The sequence below is a fragment of the Haliaeetus leucocephalus genome, unplaced genomic scaffold (assembly GCF_000737465.1).
Source record: "Haliaeetus leucocephalus isolate CR32 unplaced genomic scaffold, Haliaeetus_leucocephalus-4.0 Scaffold545, whole genome shotgun sequence".
Classification (NCBI taxonomy): Eukaryota; Metazoa; Chordata; class Aves; order Accipitriformes; family Accipitridae; genus Haliaeetus; species Haliaeetus leucocephalus.
Genome location: NW_010972981.1, coordinates 2,166,009 through 2,178,580, shown reverse-complemented (window position 1 = coordinate 2,178,580; position 12,572 = coordinate 2,166,009). Strand labels below are relative to the sequence as shown.

At 39.2% G+C, this 12,572-nt stretch overlaps 1 protein-coding gene across 3 annotated transcripts in view; it reads left to right on the top strand.

Annotated features, from left to right (window-relative positions):
- The window catches only part of LDB2 (LIM domain binding 2), a 221,149-nt gene that overhangs the window by 172,463 nt on the left and 36,114 nt on the right, over positions 1-12,572 (top strand). For all 3 annotated transcript variants that reach the window (XM_010576830.1, XM_010576829.1, XM_010576831.1), the window contains exons 4-5: positions 608-730; positions 2,371-2,454. In XM_010576830.1, coding sequence (XP_010575132.1) covers positions 608-730; positions 2,371-2,454 — 207 coding nt within the window. The remainder of the gene's footprint in view (positions 1-607; positions 731-2,370; positions 2,455-12,572) is intronic.

Below are 12,572 nucleotides of genomic sequence, written 5' to 3'. Positions count from 1 at the left end.
CATCTGGCTTTCCTTGGAAGGGGGGATTAATAAAAGTAGATAAAAAATGAAAGAAAAATAAAAATGGGATAAAATGCCTGGAAAAGACAAGAACACTTGGAAAAGACAAGAAGGAAAAAAATCAGGTTTGGCCATTCAGAGCACTGTGTACTCCAGCTGGACATGAAAGGAAAGTTTATATGCCAAGCTATTGTAAGGAAAGGGCAACGTAAAACAGGTTGGGAATGACTGGTTCAGCAACTTGACATCAAATGCGAGCAGTTGCACCACAGCCACCTCCGCTGCAAGGTTCAGTCATTAATTAGCAGTAGCAAACTGTGAGGGGAAGAGAATTGATGCAATAAATAAGATTTAGCGCACACAATATTCTATGTTTGTAAAATGCTATAAAATCTATAGTATTATAAGTTACTGTCTCCATGGTAAGGCCTATGAAGTCATTTTCCCACATTCGCTTTTTCTCCCCAGAGAACGAAAAACAATTAATCTAGCAGAGATGAACAATAGAATACTGCTCTGATATTTTTGAATGTTGTTTAATCGATGATACAATACCATTTAAAACAAAATTCCTGGGAATTTATTTCATGCATTTTATGTATTCTAGGTATGCACAGAAGGACGTCTTATCTTGGAGTTTACTTTTGATGATCTTATGAGAATAAAAACATGGCACTTTACTATTAGACAGTACAGAGAATTAGTCCCACGCAGCATTCTAGCCATGCATGTAAGTAATCCTTTTTTCACTTGACCTAATGCAAAGAGATGAGATTAGGTTTATGAAGAACTCCAGCAAATTTCACACCCAAGGCAATTAACTATAAATATTTTGTTTTGCCTGCAACTGCGTCCATTTACAAGTTCTTTCATCACTCCCTTGTTTCTCAGTGCTCTATTGTTGCCACTGTTGCTATGTTTTCATTTTGTTTTAGCACATAGTTTTCTTTTTTAATCCCATTTGGTGGTCTGTATGATTTGGGCCCAAAATCTGTTCTTGTTGGTACAAACTACACTAAAATAAGTGAAAATTCAACATTGTAGGTACAAATTATATTTAGTCTTTAAATGAAGAAAACTAATGTTACCTTTCCATGAGACAGAAAAAAATGCCATATATTAACATAGCAACCTTTAGAATTTTAATCCAGATCTTCCTTTTTTCCACATTTCAAGACTTTTCTTTTGTAATTGAGTGAAAACACACACAATAGAACATTAAAATATTAAATATTCTACACATTGAAGTCAAAATATTATAAGGTAAATCATTGTGGAGAAACAAAAGACAGAGTCTTATTGCCACTTTCAGTTCTGCACTGTAGAAGCATTCTGACTAGTAGTGCTCCATATACAAAATTAATTGCAGGACTAAGGTTTTATAGAGGGTAAGAACACAGGCCCAAATATGTGCCTGTATTTTGTCATCAAGTTACTTACTTAGATATCCATAGATAAAGATATATCCTTAGTGAGGAGTTTTAAATAACTGAAGAACCCTGGACTTTTTTGAAAATACTATTACAGGCCTCTAGAAAATACCTTTGAAAACCTACCCTACCATTTCTGTCTCAGGTTTATCTTTTATTTTAGAGGGCTGATCTTCTGAACTCTTCAACAGTATCCCATTAAGGGGCAACAAGGATGGGCATGAGTGACATTATGTATTTAGGGGGCTGCTGCAATTCAAAGAGAGTGGAAGCAGGTTAGCCAGCAACCAGTAGGTATTAATTTTAGTAATGAGATTGATCTCATTTTAAAGAGGAGGCTGGTCTCACAGGTAAAGCTCCCGGCTAGGGTCAGAGAAGGACTGTACTTGTATTTTTCCTGTTTAATTCTGGGAAAATAACTTAGACCAGAAGGGTTCTCCAGCCTGTGCTTAATGCCACTTATGTGATCAGCTCTGCTGAAGGTGCCTTGATGAGTTCTCTCTGCTTCAGTTTCTTAGCCACAAAAAGAAAGTGATACCTTCTTTATTCCTGCCCTTATCTGCTTAGTCTCCTGGGACTTCCAGCCAACAAATGGAAGGCTCAAAGCGTACTGTGATCCCTCAGGAAGCTCTTTGGTGGGGCCCTGCTCGCTTGCACCCCTGTGCATGACCGGACCTCCTAGATCTATCTTTTGAATGGGCAGGGAGAGAAGGAAGATATTGGAAAACAGTCTTTATTCTGCTCCAATTTCATAACACATACATTTTCCTATGCAAACAGAACTCTGTAGCTTATTACATAAATTTAGCATCAATGTGTAATTTTTCCATAGGAGCGGCACCTCTTTTCAGAGAACCCTCCCTGCATTCCACCAAGCACATAGAGAAAAACAAACAGACAAAAAGCAAAATGAAAATTCTTCTTTTCCTCTGTTGTTTAGGCACAAGACCCTCAGGTGCTGGAGCAGCTGTCCAAAAACATCACTCGAATGGGTCTGACAAACTTCACCCTCAACTACCTCAGGGTAAGCGTACCATCGCTGATGATTATTGTGAGGATTTTTTAAAAGTTACTGTTAGCTTTGAGTGAAGGTAATGAGAACAGAGTCCGTGTTGGTCAGGTAAGAAATGGCCCTAACCCTTAATGAGGGTGAAGGAGAGACTGTAATAAAGGTGTAGCTGCTAACAATGTGACATTAAAAAGGATAAGAATTTTATCATGGAGTTGAAGCGATGTATGAGTACCCCCTGTTTTTAACAGTCTGTCTTCTCAGTTTTGACTAATGGCTTTATTTTTTGTAAGCAAGAAGTTCACCACCATTTTTCCTCTCTCCTTCACTGTTCCTGAGAAAATGGCAGCTCATTCTTATTAAGAGCTGCCTGTCTTCTCCAGCTTTTCGACCTCCCCGCCTCTCCCAGGCAGAGTCAGGGCTGAGAGAAAGCTCAGCTCCAGCTCTTTTTGCAGCAGTCCCTCAAAACAGTCCTCACTTCACTTGCCTCTGGGAGCCTGAGCTCCCTCCTCAGCCTTGCACTGAATTGAGTGTGTTTTTTATGATTAAATAATGCATTTGTTCCCATTGCTTTTTGACCCTTAAAGTGCATTCAAAGTTTGGAAGTTTATTTTTATTTTTGAAAGTATTCCCTGGTGTGGGCTTGCAATGCATACACTGAAATACGGGTTTGTAGAGTTCATATTTCAAGGTTAAAATTCAGATTTTTCTTATTTTTAGACATGCCATTAGTAGATAAAATGAGGCAAATTGCTCAATGATACACCAAGCTAACTTGGCCAAGAATATCTGATATTATTCCTTTTAATTGTGTGAGTAATTATTCAAGATGCTTTTTTAAGATAACAAGAACACTAGAAAACGCAGTTATTTTCAGCCTAACGTAGAGCTGTACGTGAGAGTCTATATTGTAGCTGCACTTCATTCAGGTCTATGAACCTTGTAATACCTTCCCTATGGATGGAGTACTATACCCAGAGTGTTTTGAACTCCAGGGGGGACAGTGTGCAGGACTGAGACGTGTGGTGAGATCTCTCTCACTCTATATCCACAGCTTATAGACAGCCTGTAGTTGTACTTACTCTCCCAATATGGTAAGCCAATGCTGGTTGTTGCTTATGTGGTGTTACTGTAAAAGTTACTCTTCAAATTATAGTCTGCGTTGTGCAGGGCAGGTCTGCTGTAACAAAACTGAAAGAAGAATATGGGATGAAACCTCAGAGGAATAATACATTGCATTAGAATTTTTCCATGTATAACTTCAAGAATAATATGTCTATGTTGTACATATTGTATTCTCATGGTTAGTTTAGTCTGTGGTTTGGTACAGAGAGCAACCGTTGTGCTTTGGCAACATCCCTCTAGCCACGTGGTCATTGTCTTGTGGTGAGGCATCCTAGAGCATGTTCTCCAGAAATCCCCATGGGGATTCTTCCTCAGTCACGCCAAGTTTTGCATTACACCCTTGTGGCATACTGGGCAGCAAGCGACTGGCTTAGGTAGGCAATTTCCATGTTTTCTTTCCAAATCGTCCTGTGGCACAAGGCATCGCCCCGCTTTTGAGGTCTTTGATCCCCTTAGCGTGACCGGACGCGCCAGCAAGCACTTGGGCTGGCCCACACCAACTGCAGTACTCGGTACCTGTCCTCCGTGAGACTCAGAGGGCCATGCTGAATTTGCAGAGCTATCTCTATCACCGACGCCTTCTGGGTCCTTTGTGGTATATTCTGTAATTGCTGAATGTGACAATGCAAATGAGAGAGGCAGGGTCCCTGTAAGGACACAGCTGGCATCAGGCACCCATGCTGTTCCCCCCGTCAGCATCAAAAAAAAAAGCAAGAAAGGAAGGGGGGAGGGAGAAAAAAATCCTCAGAAAAAGAAAACTGGGATCAAGATAAGCACTAGGGAGATGAGCAGTGAAGTGGAAGGGGATGAAAAGATGAAGTCTTACTTTTTTCTTCTTCCAGACTAGTTTTGTTAGCTTAACAGACAACATTAGGTCTCTGGGTGCAAAGCTTCCTCTAGCTCCTGCTGTGGTGATTCCAAAAGGAAATCTTTTTTTTCCCAAGCCAATCTTTGCGTCTCTTTCTTGCGGTGAGGAATTGATCATTCTGCTCTTTTTTTCAGATGTTCAGCTCATCATGGGAGCTCGTATTACATGATACATTTCCATTTTGATTTACTTCTTTCCCAATTACTTTCTTCTGTTAATTCTAACATGGAAATCTTTTCTGAACTCAGGATTGTAAAATCATGCACTAAAAATGTGGTAAATGTGCTTAGGTTTAAGGTGTTTTGTTTTGTGGCTCTTTTTTTTAAGTCAGCGTTTTATGATATTTTATTCAGTCTTCCTAGTATTTAGTAATTAGCATTGTTACGTGGTTTTGAATAAGGACTTGAAACTAAGCATAAAAATGATTTTCATTTTTTTTCTGCTGCACACAGCAAAGGCTTGTGATACTCATAAGCGAAAACTTCACTGATGGGCAGAATTAATCATTTTTATTCTCCAACGTGCACACAGCAGCAAGCTGTGCTGCAGTCTCTTTAAAGGCAGAATTTAAACCTGGACTTCAGATGGATGTGATATAAAGGTATAGCCTGTGTTTTTTACGCTCTAGACATCACAGAATGCTAAATCATTGCTAGTTGGGATAATTGCAGTTGCTGGCATGTAAACCTCTGTTCCGGAGTGCCACATGCCTGTAGAGCCACAGCTTTGGATGCATGCCCTGGTTTGTCTTCATTCACTCCGAGTAAAGCTGTCCAGCATAGAAGAGCATTGATTTTGTAAATCATATTTAATACAAATTTAAAATATATCTTCTTGGAACGTGGAAATGAAGTGTTTTGTCCTGCGCCATTTGCCAAATGCTCTTTCTCTCTGTTTTCTCTGGCTCTGTAGAAAACCATAGGCTTCCTTTCCTTCTAGTTACTAGTTTGTTTTGTTCCAGCATAATTGATTACCTCATCAATGGGGTCAGCATACTTTGCTGTAGCTGCTGACTAGGAGTTGAATAGGCTGTCTCAGAAATAATGAGCAAAACCTTGTAGGTTTTAAATTAATATCAAGCTTTTTAAAATGTAATTTCTCATCAAGTCATCAAGTAGTAGATATTACAAACTATCAGATAATAAGGCCAAGACCTATATCCTAGTCTCAGTCGGTACGAGTCCAGGAACAAACAGGAATCCTGTACAGAGTTTGAAGATGGAGATAACACTCAGAAGAACAGTTTCCACCAAGCTACAATAATTTAGTCCCCACACATTACCTTATTTTTTTTCTATGTAATTTTCTAGTTGCTCAGCTATTTTATTTAGATCTTCAATGCGTAATGGATTTGAATGCACTCTAAAAACAGTAGCTTTATACCAGCAGCACTTTTCACAATTTGGAGCTCAAATGTTTCTTGCTACCTTCTATAAAATGATTTATTCTCTCAAAATTTCTGACATTATAAAAAAGCCAGCCCCTACTATCAATTAGGCAGGACTACCCAGCCTGAGCCTTGAAATAGAGTTGTGTCTTGCCCAGCTGGATTTCAAAATTTGTCTTTGCTTTCTTACACTGGCTGGGTTGGAGTGATTTCTCAGAGCTCTTCCCCAGGTGTAGCTATTGCATCCTGCCCAGGCTGTGGTCTGCTCTGGTAGCCAGTTTATTGGCCTTAATGGAGCCGAATCTGCATCTGCCCTTTGCAGAGCATTAGCGTGGCAGAGCCCTCCCTCTCTGCGTCAGGAGAGGTATCTAGGCAGGGGAATGCACACTCCCATTTCCCCTTACATCCTGTATGGCTATACTAACCAAGGCTTATCTGAGCTACAAATTGTCCAATTTTTTTGTTTTCTGTATAAACCAATAATGAAGTGTTACTATTGCAACACAGAGGACAATATTTTCTGAATCCCCACTTTCACTAATTTAGTTCCTCACTAGACACTTTAGGATTTCTTCTGCTAGGAGGATAACATGAATTATTTAATGGGACACAATTTTCTAACGGTAGTACTTACATTGTAATCAAAAGCCATTTGTGTGTATACCCATTGTGTATGCAAAATTTTCTTTTGCACATGCAAAATAGACACGCATGCAACAGCTTCCTTTAATGTGCAGGGAAATTTGCTTTTCTAAATACGGTTTCATGCATGGAAAGGATATGAACTCAAATCATTTGGGGGCTATTTTGCTTCTAATATGTAACAGTGTGTGGCAGCTATCTGGTCAATATTTAACAGCTGTTTGTGTATCTTCAGTGAAGAAGGAGAAAGATTACATGCAAGCGTCTTAAGGATGCAAAGTCAGGCACTCGGGGAAAAGAAATGCTGTATTTATAGTCACCCATGCAACACGAATTCGTTTCCCTTTGTGAGTTACATTATGTCATCATCTTCTAACTACATCATCATGCATTGTGCTTCCCACAGACTCCCCAGTGCATGCAGCGCATGGGATGACTACCCCTCACACAGCAGCAAGTCCTGCAGTGCTACTCATTTCCTTGTAGGCTCTTCTGCAGCGTCATTCTAGTATCTCAACTGCAAACGTTAATGGCTGCAAAGCACCTACCAGCTGGAGAGGCATTGTGTCATTCCCAGTGCGCGCGTGTGGCACTGAGGCAGGCAGCTGAGCACCGGGGCACTCTGAGGAGTCAGCTAAGGGGAGGTGGCCATTCTGAGAAAGCAGGGGCCTGATTTTCTTTTGAAATTTTGGAATTTCATCTCACCCCATGTACTAATAACAGAACTATTGCCATTGGATGCTGTCTGTTGTCTCAGGCTAGCTATATAGTTGAAGAAGGAGCAGATGGTGTTTCTGGGAACACAATGGTGAAAATGCTTTTTCTGTGACTTAGGACCATAGTAGAGCCTGGGGACAGGGGCAGTTTTTGAAAGCGGCATGGGGTCACTCTAAGCTCATCCTTTCTTGTTCTGCAGTCCCTGCTTCATGTTTCTGCCGTGTTTCCATGTCTTCAGTAGACACGAATGAAGTTCTACATGCAGGAACTTCATTTACTTTGTGCTGTGCACTGAATGGGGGTGCTAGGGAAACAGAGTATGTGATCATGTAGAGAGATGCTGTATCCTAATGGATATGAATAAGAAGTTCCGGTAAGGGTTCACAAGCACGCAAAGGAGGAGGTTTGGATCATTTAACTATTCTGGATCTTTCCCTATGAAAAGTGTCAAAATTTTAAAGGATCCTTGGAATTGGAGATGCTGAAAGCAGACACAACATTTTGTAGACTTTACTCCTGTAAATGATGGAATTCTTCAACCTAAACCAATGCAGCTTGGGGCAGCTCTCCCTAGGAAAATGCAGTCAAAATCAGAGGCTTCTCACAGAAGGATTCAGATGACTATAGCTGGCTATCCGTCATCTATCTGTGCCAACTATAATTAGCTGATTCTGCCAAGGTTTTCTGGTAATGTAATTTCTTAGCATTTATTTTAGTAATGATCACAGTGGTTTCTGTTCCTCTCTTTTATGCATCTAATGCTTTATAGACAGTGTTACATGTTACTTTCAGAATAATAAATGAGAATAAATGTATTCTTTGCAACAGCTCATACAGTCAAATGTTAGCTTTCCACTTTTTTAATAAAGACACAACATCACAGAATATTTACATCAAGAGTTATTCCGTCATAAGTAGGAAAGATCAGAAAAAACAATACAGCAAATTTTTTTAAAAAAGAAGTGGTCAGGATGAAGTGGGTGGGACAAAGGAGCAGGGGTGGGAGAGTTGCACAAGACGTGACAAGTAGAGAATGAAGCACCAACTTAGAAATGTTCTGAAGGGAAAACAGAATCTGAAGCAACCTCTGAATAGGACATGGGTTGGAAAGATAACATTCATATTCTTAACAATGATAGTGGTGTGCTTTTCGTCCATTGATCTCTAAGCATTTTATTAGAACAACTGAAGCGGTTTATAGATGGGAAAATTGTGGCACATGAGAAGCAAAAAAAGATGGAGCAAGCCCAATAGCATTTAAAAAAATCAGATGGCAATTTTAAACCAGACTTTGGAGGGTACAGTGAGCTGGTGCAGTAGTGACCACTTCTGCTTCCCGTGGCTCAGAAACAGATTTTAGTGTCTGTGGCTAGAGGAATTTTAGAAGTCAGTGAAAAATGGGGAATGGGAACAGAGTGCAAATGGTTAGAGAACAAATTGGGATTTTAGCAGAAATGGCAAATTTTACTGGTATTCTGGAGACGGTAATGGCCAGTCTTCACACAAAGGGCTCTACCAGGCTCATGAGTATCAGTTAAGGAGAAGGATATATTATGTATGAACACAAGCAAGCTACTGTGCCCACTGGACATACAGACCATATGACCTTTGAGATAAAATTAAGGTCTGGACTAATGAGAATGGAAGGATGATAATCAGCGATGTGAGTCCTTGAAGCATCCATGAGTAAGAAATCGGAATGAAGTTAGGTTAGAGCAGTTTAAAAATAAAAAAGTCAGAAGGGTAAAAGGGAGAAAAAGAGAGACAAAGACAAAGCACTAGCCATATAAAAACAAGCTACAAGATTTGAACTAATAATGTAATTTCAGAAAAGAAAAAAGATGAAGAAAAAAGTCCATGAACACAGCCACAGGCTCTCTTTTTTAGAAGACCAAATTAAAGCTTGGACTAGTATGCAGTGCAGTCATAAATAATAATAACTATTAATTAAGTTTAGGAATGAGAGCTGCAGAGGTAGGATTTGTATGAAGACGTGAAAACGCCCAAACCAGCTTCTTGTTCAAAGCAATGAAAACAGCGAAAATTTTAATTAGTTGTTTAATATTGAATATCCATGGGTGTTTGGTGCAAATTGTTATGCAGGGAGGGGTAGGTGCTCAGAAGAGGTCAAGAAATAGGCTTTAATGCAAAGCTGGTGGTTCAAATCTTTGTTCTTGGAAGCAGTTATTTTAGAACCTGAAGTATTCATTGTGGAAAGCTTATGGCAGCCCTATGGTCTGCTCTTGATTTGGAAAGAGAATCCTATACCACCACCACCACCACCCCTCCCCGCCATGTTTTTAATCTTCAGAAAGATTGTTTCATGAGTCTGTTTATTGTGATATCACAAGCAACGAGGTCATATAATGTTTTAAAATAATTTTCTATACGTAGTTAACTTTACTGGTTAGCGTTTGTCCCTTCCCCTTCCTCTGCCACTCTTTCTATAGGTAGAACGGCATTACTGCTTACCTGTCTCTGCTGGAGAGATCTTCTTTGATGCATCTCAAATTTGGCTCTTCAGTGTCTACATATGTTGGAGGTTTGCTTTGGGCTCTTGAGTTTGATCCTATTTCTAGGATGTTCCTGAAAAGTTCTCATCTTTCTTGTGTGATGCCCTGATCCTTGTCTGTATGGAGGGTGCCTCCCCACTTTTTCATTCAGTCTGTCTGTATACTCCCACTTTTACTTCTGTAATCTAGCCATTTTATATTCACAACGGAAACCCTAAAACCCAAAACTTGACTCTAAACAGTAAAACAGAGCGAGCATTTCAAAAGTGAATAACAGTCCTGGGTTTCTGTGGGTTTTGGAGACCAGCACACGCAAAGCTAACTTTGTCTTCCAGTCACCTCCCTTGTGCTGACTGGTGCAAGCACTGTCAGAGCTGGGTCAGGAGACTGATCTAATAAAAAAACTTATCTAGTCCTTTCCACCCAACTGATGACCATCCTTAAGAGCTCCCTGAGTACTGCTTGTGCTGGGCAAGGAAGAGAGCAGCAGTATGGATTCATATTGACTGGTATCTGTCTTGAAGTTGGACCTCATCCCCAAATTTGCCAGCACTGAAAGAAGAAGACAAGAAAGTGCTGGGGAATCCTACAGATCCTAAGCTGTAAATTTCCCTTTCTTACTTCTGGATCTGACAACATTATAGCGGTTGTGTCTGACCTATTATGACCTCACACTGCTATAAATTTATTCACTTCAGTAGAATGGCTACTGACTTTCAACAGTACAATTTAGAGCAGACTCTTGCTTATACCAGATTACCATAATTTACAAAACTTGAACTGAAAACAAAACAAGCAGAAAGAGAAAAGGTTGATTTATTGCATTTGTTCTGAGTGAGAAACAAAATTCTATCTATATATACATACCTGTGGATATAAATGGAACGCACATTTTTGTAGGTACCTTATGAACCATACTGTTTAGTAATTTACTGATTAATTGCAAATATTTTCCATTTGTACTAACCTTTTAGAAAACTTCAGTAAACTTTTTCACTGCTGTATGTACACATATATGAATATCAGTGTCTATCTGGTGGTCATTAATGTGCAAATCTGTGCATTGCTTTTGATTTGTAAGCATATCTTCTGTTCATGTTAAAGGAAATATCAACAGGTGTGTCAAATTAATAAAGAGAAGCCCATGATTTTGTGTTTACCCTGCCTAAGGTAGACCTATAGGATGTAACATGGAGAATCTACAGGCAGTGCCGATGAGCAAAGGTGCTGAACCAGACGTGTGCTGATGCATACATGAGGCTTGTGAGCAGAGTGGACGCAGAAGACATTATCAAAATGCTAACATGGGTTTCTATTTGAATTGTGTCGTTTCCGGTGTTGTGCTCTGCACAGCTAGAAAACTCTGCTATATTGAATATTCCTCCGTATGCCAAATCACTTCCTTAATCCTGTGTCTTGTTACCTTTTCCAGTAGGTGTTGCTTCCTCAACGTTACTTCATAATAAGGCAGTTTGTTAATCAAAGATCTAGTTCAACATCCATTAAAGTCAATGGGTATATCTCCTTTGATCCAAATGTCATCTCATAGTTTTTCATTTATTCAGAGGTCTTTTATACCCATAAAATCCAATTTATTGAAATTAATTTCTCCATTCCCTTGGGCAATTTTAGCCATGAAAATGCCATGCTTCATGAACAACAACAACAAATGGTTATTTTTATTGCTTTTTTGTTGTTGTTTTGTTTTGGAGTTTTGTGACAAAAGAAAATTAACTTGATTTAGCCACAGATTATAGTTCTTAGGTGAGCCCAAAGGAACAAATATCACCTTGGGGATCTGATTTGAAGAAAGGGTTAGGAATAGAAAAGAATGAAGGAATACAAAAGAATAGAGCTTTCATAGCAAGACAGAGAATTTTCTCATTTTATTAATCATTCAGGCAAAACTTAGAGCTGATTTAATTAAAGGACTGTGCACCATCTCTACCCAAGATAAGACGATTTTACATAAAGTAAGTATGAGGCACATGAAAAAAAAGCCCACAGTACTATTCCCTAGCCTAGATTTCATAGCATCTCATTTATAAAGCAGGATTGGACCCAGCCATGCTGGATCAAAACTTCCAAGGAAAACATAAGCACTGTCTAAACAAAATGGTGTTGGTGATTAGGCAGAGATCACAGTACTCTCCAGAGCAGACCTTGTCTCACTCTGCTGCTTCGCTGCACCAGCTTCATCAGGAGTATTACCACTCTGTACACCACAGTGTAATGTAGGTCCCAAGTCTACAAGAAGGCAGAGGTTTCTTTATAGAGACTTCCCAATCAAAGTAATGAAATATAAAATGGAATAATCTTCTGATAGTGGTATGCAAAGGAAGGAAGTAAAGTTTCAATCTTCTAAATACTACACTGGACCTTTCCACTGATTAGCTTTTGACAAGATGTATTAGAGCTATGGTGTCATTTGAAATACTATAGTCTATTTAATAGCACGTCTCTGTCTTTTATAACTCTCCCAATATTGTGGTAGTATTCCAGTGTATCCTTGGATGCCTTACCAATTTTCTTTCCCCGTGTGTGAGATGAAATGTTCAGCCATACAAAGGAGAGAATATCATAGATTCTATTGCTAAGTGCCCTTGAACAATGTAATGTTTAAAATTAATTAATTTCATGAAAATAATTGCAATAAGAAACAGAACATGAAATACAGCTTGCTCATTATGATGGCTAATAGTGTAAGGAGAAGGAAAATTATTCAGAACAAAATGTATATTCTTGGGGTCTTTCAATGTTACCACCAAAATCTTATTCATGACACTTTTTGTTTCCTTTGTGCACCTTCTTGGTGGCTAATTGTATGTTGAAGATAATCTGGTCTCTTTATTTCTCAGCTTCTTCAAATTCTTTCTAGTTT